At 37.9% G+C, this 10,020-nt stretch overlaps 1 protein-coding gene across 1 annotated transcript; it reads right to left on the bottom strand.

The window, feature by feature from the left end:
- Positions 1–2,977: 2,977 nt before the first annotated feature.
- On the bottom strand, positions 2,978–3,656 carry LOC112502646. The gene is made up of 2 exons (XM_025106617.1): positions 3,527–3,656; positions 2,978–3,456 (listed from the first exon to the last, which is right to left on the bottom strand). The coding sequence occupies exons 1-2, from the start codon at positions 3,654–3,656 to the stop codon at positions 2,978–2,980; spliced, it is 609 nt and encodes a 202-aa protein (XP_024962385.1).
- Positions 3,657–10,020: the final 6,364 nt, after the last annotated feature.

Genomic DNA, 10,020 nt, shown 5'->3' with positions numbered 1-10,020 from the left:
GCGATCCACATTAGAATTCTTAAAAAAAAATTAAAAAAAATTCCTTAAAAGACGAGATTACCGTTCATCCTCAAAGACCGGGTTTGACCCTGCCGTAGGGGCGATTCAGACTGTCCCATCGCCCCCAGGGGCGATCCAGCCTTTTATTATTATTTTTTTTTATTTTTTTTGGTATTTTTAATAAAACTGATACGCCATTTAAGTTGTGTTTTTTAACTTTTTTAGAACCAAAATTCATGGGTAAAGGTTTAAAAATAAACCATTATAATTATGGAGACGCAAAAATTATTTTTATCTGTTTTGGGTTTCGTAAATCAGATATAATATCTGATTTACGAAATTTGACCTCTATTTCGTCATTTTGTGTTTTTTATTTAACAATTAAAGGGTGTTTTTAATAAAAATGGAAAAAATACATAAATTGTGTCTTTTTACGTATTTAATTTTAAATTTCTTGGTTTTTCGGCATGAACTAAGACAATGGTAATTGTGGTTACGAAAAACAAATTTAGCTGATTTTGGGAGTAAAAATTAGATATTATATCTGATTTCGCGGTTTTTCATGTTATGACACTCTATGACGTCAATTTGACGCCGATTTGATGCCGATTTGACGATGAATTTTGTTTTATTACTTAACGTTTTATATAAATTGGCGGTGGGGAACCATAAGTCACCATCCATCCCCACCACCGCTCGTTTTCTTTGGAAAAACCGAGCGAAAAACCGAGCTTTGAGCATCCCCACCGACCATCGCGACCAAGAACGACCACTATTCTTCGACATACCATCATAGACCACCGTATAACGACATCGGCGACCTTCCACTGCCACCGACCACCGTATAACGACATCGGCGACCTTCCACCGCCACTGACCACCGTGATCCGCCGCCGTCGGCCACCATCCGCCGCCACCGACCACCGTGATCCGTCGTCGTCGGCCACCATCCGCCGCCACCGACCACCGTNCGTCGGCCACCATCCGCCGCCACCGACCACCGTGATCCGTCGTCGTCGGCCACCATCCGCCGCCACCGACCACCGTCATCCGCCGCCATCCACCAACTTCCGCCGCCAACAACCACCGTCAAGCACCGCCATCCACACCCCTCCGCCGCCACCAACCACCGTCAACCGCCGCCATCCACCACCCTCCGCCGCCACCAACCACCGTCAACCACCGCCATCCACCATCGTCCGCCGCTAATATGGAAACACCGGTAAATACTCTATCTATCTCTATATGTATATGTATCTATCTATATATATGTATATGCATCTATCTATCTCTCTCTATATATATGTATCTGTCTATATATATATATATATATATATCTATGTACTGTTTATATCGCTTTTTTTACGTTATGCATCTCTCTCTCTCTATATATATATACGTTACCGCAATTTATATCGTTTTTTTTACGTAATGCATTTCTATATGTATATACTTTACCGCAATTTATATCGCTTTTTTTTACGTAAATATGTGTATGGGTTTTACCCCGTACACATATATACGTACATACATACGTGAAGATACATAAATATGTGTACGGGTTTTAACCCGTACACATACATACGTATAAATACGCACGTGAAGATACGTAAATATGTGTACGGGTTTTAACCCGTACACATATATACGTACATACATACGTGAAGATACGTAAATATGCGTACGCGTTTTAAACCGTACACATATATACGTATAAATACGCATGTGAAGATACGTAAATATGCGTACGGGTTTTAACCCGTACACATATATACGTATAAAATACGAAGTTTCAATTTTTGTACCGTTTATATCTTTTTTTACGTAATGCATTTCTATATATATACGTTACCGCAATTTATATCGCTTTTTTTACGTAATGCATCTATATATATATATATACATTACCACAATTTATGCCGTTTTTTTTACTTTATGCATCTATCTATATATATATATATATATATATATATACTTTACCGCAATTTATATCTCTTTTTTTACGTTATGCATCTCTCTCTCTCTCTATATATATATATATATACATTACCGCAATTTATATCGCTTGGTAGGACAGTGCATTGGTAGGTTCACGTAGGTTGTGACAGTGCATTGGTAGGTTCACGGGTCAAGGTGCCAGAACGAATCTTGTAAGCTTTATGTCAGCGACGATTTAACAAGTCATGCAGGTTCATGAACGGATTTGACCACACCATGCCAGCTACTAGACCAATCTTTTTTAAATCGTAAGGCCCGATAGTGTATAAAAGAGATGCCTTATGAAATCATATATCACAACTTCATATCAAATCTGATACAAGTACTTGTCCAGTTATTAAAAGAAATGGTTGGAAACTCATCGTCTTCTCAAACAATGCCTACAAGGATGAAGGCTTCGATTGAAAAGGCCGAAGCGGATATTAAGAAGGTCACCGATGACTGGTGGGCTAACAGGGAGAAACAAAACAAACACGAAGAATCTRTTGAAGAGAAGAAAAAAGCAATCAAGCAATTGCAAAAGGAGATTCGAGCGGAGGAAAAAATTGTGAAGGACATCGTGAATGGGTACCCAGTGATGCAAGAAATGATCAATGAAAAACAGTACTGGATTGAGTCTTGCAAACAACTTTACCCGGAAGGAAACTAGCATGAATGTTATGTATTAATGTTTTTGTTGTCGTTGATGTTTTTCAGTTTAATGTTACGTCTGAATGGTGTTGTTTCAGTTGATTCGTCAATGTATTAATGGTTAATGTTCATGCATTTCTAAATCAAACTTCCATTTCCCATTAAAACAACAAAAGTACACTTAAAAATCGTACATTTACTTACTTAAATCGTAAGTATCAAATACATAGTCTTGTGTAGTATCAGGTTCAGATGGACCACAATCGCTTGGACAACTAATTGATCTTCGACGACTACTTGAACTTCCGTGCGTCGGCCTAGGAGCTGGCATAGGACTCGGACAGTTATATCAAAAATGTCTACTCTGGCCACATCGACTGCAAGTTTTCACTATTGGGTCCTCGTCCCGTGACGGGATACGATCATGGTTGCATGGCCTGCCTGAGTTTTGTATGTCCAATGGAGGCGGTAGGACAGTCAAACGTTCGTTGGACAACACATATTCAACTTCTGGTGGAAGGGGAATGACTTCCTCCTCGTATATTGCAAGGTAAGAGCCGGAATTGAACCAAACAGAACAGAATTGACTGCAATCTTGAATATCTAAACTTCGAGCAACAGAAATCACATGACCACAAGCTATTTCATAAAGTTGCCATTGCATGCATGTACAAGTCTTAGCATGCAAATCACACATTCCTTTCTCATAGCGGTCGTCAACTTCAAACAACAAATCGTTGATGGGATATACCTTCCAATTTGCGCTCCTATGTATTCTCTTCTCTAATTTGGCCTCCGCCCAAGGAGTCACTGCATTCATCATTTGCGCTACAGATATTTGATATCATTAGCATATGTTACATAATCAAACATATAGTCAAAGGATGGTTGAATTTACCTCCGTTATGCCGACGTATGAAATACCATTGTTGCAATGTCGCCCGATAAAATTCAACTAACATTGTTATCGGAAGATAGCGTGCAAACCGTGTTACTGAGTTGATGGACTCAGCACTATTGGACGTCATTGCACTGTAACGCAATCAAGGGAAGTGCGATCGTGTCCATCTAGCATAGCCAACTTCCTCAAGATATTGAGCGGCTCTAGGCAGACTGTGCCGCATCAAATCCATAGTAGCTTCAAAGTCCGACAACCGGTAAGCTTTGCATGCCTTCCAGAACATCCACCGTTTCCTTTTCTCTTCAGCGGAGTTTAGGCAGAGGTTCTAGCTCAGATGCCGACAACAAAGTTTGTGGTGTGCAGAAGGAAATACAGTTCGTATGGCCAGGTCGATAGAGGCAGCCCTATCGGTGATGAAGGTTAAATTGGGCACATCACCGATGCACTGCCTAAGCTTACGTAAAAACCATGTCCATGATGGGCCACTTTCTGTCTTCCCCACTCCCATTGCAATGGGTACGATACCATTGTTTCCATCCATGCCGACCGCTAAGAACATGGTGCCAACGTACGACCCCTTCAGATGGGCACCGTCCATTATAAGAAGCGATCTCATGTGTCCTAGAAACGATCGAATCTGCAGATGAACGAGATTAAAAAAGTAATTTCAGAACATAAAATTATGACAATAATTATAAAATATGACAAAATTATTACCGAACAACCGAGTGCGACAAACAACATGTCGAATCGTCCAAGTGGATCAAGAGCGATCTCTGTCACAGTCCTCGGATTTGCTAGCTTCAGATTGTTACAATAAACCGGGAGTAGGTTAAACGACGATTCTGGGGTCCCCCTCAACAGTTGCAAGGCATACATCTTTGCTCGCCATGCTTGGTGGTAGGAGATGCTAATATTGAACTGTTGGTTCACATCTTCCATGATTTCTTTACTATGGTACACTCTCCTACAATACTTTAAACTGTCTGCCAGTATATGACCCAAAACCTTTTTATTCGCATTACGGTGGTTTGGGTGCACTTGGGACCTTGAAACATGTGTGTTCATCGTGGAGCTTCCGTACCTGAAAAATACTAGTACCATCGATGGAAACAGCCATCAAACGCCAATCATAGTCCGAATCTGAGTGACACACCACCTCGTACCGATGTTTGGAAGATTTCTTTACTTTCATCTGAAAGTTTTCATGAACGCACTTTAATCTGAAAGTTTTCATGAACGCACTTTAATCCCACTGCGAGCTTAAGTGCTTCCTTCGAGTCAAAGGTTTGTAGAACTTTGACATGGGATGTAGGCTGGTAGAAAATGTTTCCCTGTCTACTTTTGATAACTGGGTCCGGAAAAGGTGGTGGGTCAGGCATACGCCAAAAACTATTCCTTACCGGCTTGATATCTTCAGAATCGGAGTTATCGTCGTCTTCGGGTATGTTCAAAATTTCGGCAGCAATAGAAATATCTTCTGACATATCTACCTCCCACAACGGTTTTGACAGTTCGGGAGACCGGATCGGGTACGGGTTGGGAGACTGCATCGGAGGCATGTTCAAGTCTTGAACAAAATAACTGTCAGGTTCAATGGTAACTTTTTGTTCAAGATATGAATTTCCCGCGCCATCGTAAGGGAAGAAGATGCTTCGATTTTCAACACTTCCACCATTAGGAAAGAAAGTGCTCTGATTTACACCAAGAGCACAACCGGTAGGGAAGAGTGTGCTTGGACCATATGGGTTTGCACCGCTAACGTCGGAGAAGAGTGTGCTCACAGCACCGGGGTAAAAAGTGTTTGGACCGCCCGGGTTTGAACTTGTGATGGATTTCCTTCATAACCTCCATTGTCGACCACATATAGTGTCAACATTTCTGGTAAAGTTTGACGAATGGCGTTGTGGAGGATTACCACATCATCGTCGTTCACAAACTGATATAACGTATTCGTTTTGAAAAATAAATTGAAAGGACCACGTAAACTTAACTTTTTCGTCACACGTTTGACGACCCCAGAATACGTTATTGGCAAAAACAAACGTATTGCACATGTGGGGGAGGTTATCGGAAGGTACTCTAAAACACCATTTATATCTTGGAATAAACCGCCACTTCGAAGATACACACAAATATCATCATTTTGACGTGATTTCATGTTTTGTGATGGTTGATTGTGTTTAATGGGTTAAGGGTTGTGAGAGKAGAATATATGAGAAGAGAAATGAAAGGGAAGGTGTGAAAAATTATGAAGTAGGAGGTTGGTATTTATAGTGAAATTGGAGGTAGAAAAAAATGAAAAAAAAAATAAGAGATGTACGGGTTTATATCTGATTTACGAAACCCAAATCTGATAAAAATAATTTTTGCGTCTCCATAATTATAATGGTTTATTTTTAAACCTTTACCCATGAAATTTGATTCTAAAAAAGTTAAAAAATACAATTTAAATGGGATACCAGTTTTATTAAAAATACCACAAAACAAAAAAAAAATCACAAAAAAAAAAGATTAAAAGGCTGGATCGCCCCTGGGGGTGATGGGACAGTCTGGATCGCCCCCTAGGGCGAGGTCAAACCCGGTATTCGAGGGTGAACAGTAATTTCGTCTTTTAAGGAATTTTTTTTAAGGGTCTCAATGGGGGATTTCCCCCCCCCCCCCCCAAACATGTATGGATCGCCCCCGGGGGCGATTTGGGTGGTCAAATACTCAAAACCTCTATAAAACTGGTTATTTTGCGGCAAAATGTTGTATAAAATGGTTATTTTTATAAATTTCCCGAACCGGGTGGTCGTTTTGACAATTTTGCTAAAAAATAGTTACTTTGTTAATATATCGGATATATTTTGATCATTTTGGTGATTTTTGTTTGATTAAAACACCTGATTTCTTTTTATGTTGTTGTTCCCAAGATTATAATCACTTTGTATAATTGGAGGCCTGTTTTCGTCTTTTAGGTTGGTGGATTTATTGAGATCATAAATAATACTAACACATATTATTGCATTTGTTTTGCTTTGATTATTGGGTTTTAAAAGAAATTGTAAAAGAAATTAACCGTCAGGTTAATTTAAAGGTGGTGAGGTGGGTTTTAAAAGAAATTGTAAAAAATGGTGGGTTTCAAGATGTTTGTCAATTGCACATCAATTCAATACGCCACATTCAAAACAAAACCAAAATACACATATGTAGCAGTCATCCTACCACTCTAGTAGTCATTAACTTCACATATATCCAATACCTACCTACTCACTCTACCACCAAATGCTTTCCATCAAACATACATATTCTATTATAAACTTACATAACAATATGAATGTTGCTTTCAAATGAAATCTGTTGTTATTAAAGGAATAAGAATTTGAAACACACATTACTCATCATCATCATCATCATCATCATCATCATCATCATCATCATATATATATATATATATATATATTAAGAAGCTCCAAACAGAGACTTCTTGTATGTTCCTGTATCAAAATTTCATGCTGAAAGATGCAAGTAACTTCAAGTTACCAGGGTCAAAGTTTCACTTCTAGAGTTCTACTAGTAGTCCATTATCTCTCCTCATATTATAATTATATCATATACCTCAATCTATTAATGTTGTAGTTTGAACTTCTCTTATTTTTTTCATCATATATTGAGATTTCAGGAGATATTGTTGCTTGAATGAATCTATGTATAATGTTGTCGATCAATATAAATCAATATTTGCTCGCATTTTATATTGGATTATAAACTATTGAAGTGAAGTCCCCATTCTTTAGTCTCTTCTATGAACAAACATAAAGCTAATATCTTTCATGATTAACCACATACTCTCACAACTATCCAATTCCACCTCAATTCTATGCTTGATACCCAACATAAAGCTAAAAGCTTTCCTTAAATTTTAAAAAAATGTTACATCTAACACTTCTAAGTAATCTTTTCAGAACAACCTAATTTCTCCTTCAAAGTCAATGGATTCTAATGATCAAGCTTGGATAGTAAGTAGAAATCGCATAAGTCAAGAGTACAGACTTGGTTTGAACAATTTTCTAGCTACTGCTAGACGTCACTTGGGTTTAGATGGAAGGACATTATGTCCTTGTAATAGATGTGAAAACACATGGCTACAACGACTCCCCATGATTCGAGCTCATATCCTACGGTATGGTATGCTTGCAACATACCAAAGGTGGATCCATCATGGTGAATCTCTTAGTGACGAAGAAGAACACGAGCACTTTGAAGATTCGTCGAATAGTGACGAAGATGACCATACTTTGAGGGATGCTATTATGGATGAAGAAGGACGCATGTTTTTTTAATGTTGATCGTTCAACTGAAAATGACATTAAGGATAAGTCTGATGTTAACCGTGGTCGTTTTGACAAGTTCATTGAGCAACTTAACTAGGAACTATATCCAGGATCAGGGAATATGACATTACTACAATCGAGGACTTTTCTTGCATGGTTCAAGATGAAGGTAAAGATGGACCATTTGTAAAGAACATGTTACACATTGTTTTAATACTATGATTAACTAAAGCATTTTTTATACATGGAGGAACTACGTCATGAGGGTTCAACTGAGGAAACAGATGATATGTATTCATTGGCTCTTGGCCCATTTGATCGATATACTAGTTGGACAAGTTGTATCGTAAGTGGTGTACGTTTCCATTCACATTGTAGAGATGTTAAACTTCACACTCAAAATTGTGGATTTCTGCTCTAAACAACCATGATGGTGAGGAAGTAGATTTCTATGGAGTTTTGTTAGAGGTTATGGAGTTATCATATATACTTGGTAGAAAAGTGGTCTTCTTCTGGTGCAAGTGGTATAACATTGACAAGAGATTGAGAAACATTCACTATGAAAATGATTTGACAAGTATTAAAATAAGTTCTGAGTGGTACGTTAATGATCCATATATTTTGGCAACACAAGCACAACAAGTATTTTATTTGGTAGATAAAAAGAGAGAAAAAAATTGGAGGTTTGTGCAGAAAATTTTACCTCATCACATATGGGACGTTCCAATTGTTGATGCTATTAGTGAATCAAATACATTATCATCAATATTCTTCGCATCAGAAAATGGCATTGATGATATAATGTTAGTTAGAAGTGATATTGAACCAACGAATTGTGATGAAGATGAGTTTATGAACGATGATGATGAGGACAATGAGAGTGAAGATGTCAAACCAATGTACGAAAGTGAAGATAAAGAAGCTTCGAAAGAAGACGAACATGATGGGGTTGATTGAACAATTGTGATCATTTGGGGTTGATTTGGTTGATTAATTTTAGATTTTTTTTTTGTTAATTGGCCTATACAAATACTATTCTCTATCTCTATAATGGACTTAAGACTTGGATATAAATATGGATCGTGAACTATTACTATCTCTATATGCCTTAAGTAATGTTGCCTCAAGTTTTAATCTATGATACAATGGTAGAAACTTGTCCTTAAAAGTTTTATACGACCATTCTAATATGTTGTGAGTCTACTAGTCGCAAAGTCCGGGATTTGACGTAGTAACGTGTTTTGTTTATCAATAGCTTCGATAACGAAACTAAAAGTGAGGTGGATGCAGAATAGTTGGTAGTAAAACACTGTATGAAGCAAAAAGTTGAGAGAGTGTAGATGACTTTCGGCAGAAATTCGAGAGAGAAACTGATGATTTTTGGTGTGTGATTTGTGGTGGTTTAACCCAGTATTTATACCAGTTAAACCACCCCATGATCACGCCTATATTTCTCTAAAACCGGATCAGGAAGAGACTAAGTCTCTAAAGGATTTTTGTTTTTTGAATTTGATTTATCCGATTTTAAGTTTATAAAAAAGCAGATAAAATGTGATTACTTAAACAAATAATCAACAGTTTATAAATAAACAGTAATTACCTATCTCTCTCTAATTTGTACCAAAAAAGATACTCAGGAGCTCGGGGCAAAGCTTTTCTGCTCTGATGCGGCATGCAAAGTGCGCCTCCTCGTGGCACTATTGTGAATCTCGCACCCTCGGCCTAGGCCACAGCCACGCATGCACATGTGTGTTGGACCTTCCACTCATGACCCCCACCATGATCCACCAACTTGTTCAAAGACTAATTGAGAGGAAAGCCTTATAAGGCTCTCTAAAATTGTTCTATCCACCAATGTGGGATGGAGAAAAACCTCCTACTCACTAACATTTCAACAAGAAATATGTAAGTAATGTTCCATTTGGTGCAATGCAAGAACAAGTTAATCATCTAAAACATTTGGTCAAAGGTAAGAAGAAGGATTTGGCCAAATGTGTGATAACCGGATCCTGGTTATCACCCAAGGTAATTAATATGTGATTATCTAATTAAATGATTAGGTGATAGCATGATAAATTGATACGTTTAGTCATGGTGGTATATGAAATTGTGCATTAATTGGATATATATATATATATATATATATATATATATATATATATGATTACACACACA

Source organism: Cynara cardunculus, unplaced genomic scaffold (assembly GCF_001531365.2).
Source record: "Cynara cardunculus var. scolymus isolate 2C unplaced genomic scaffold, CcrdV1 Un_Scaffold_1703, whole genome shotgun sequence".
In the NCBI taxonomy this organism is placed as follows: domain Eukaryota; kingdom Viridiplantae; phylum Streptophyta; class Magnoliopsida; order Asterales; family Asteraceae; genus Cynara; species Cynara cardunculus.
Note: the sequence above shows the minus strand (reverse complement) of the source record. Positions and strands in the feature narration are given on the sequence as shown.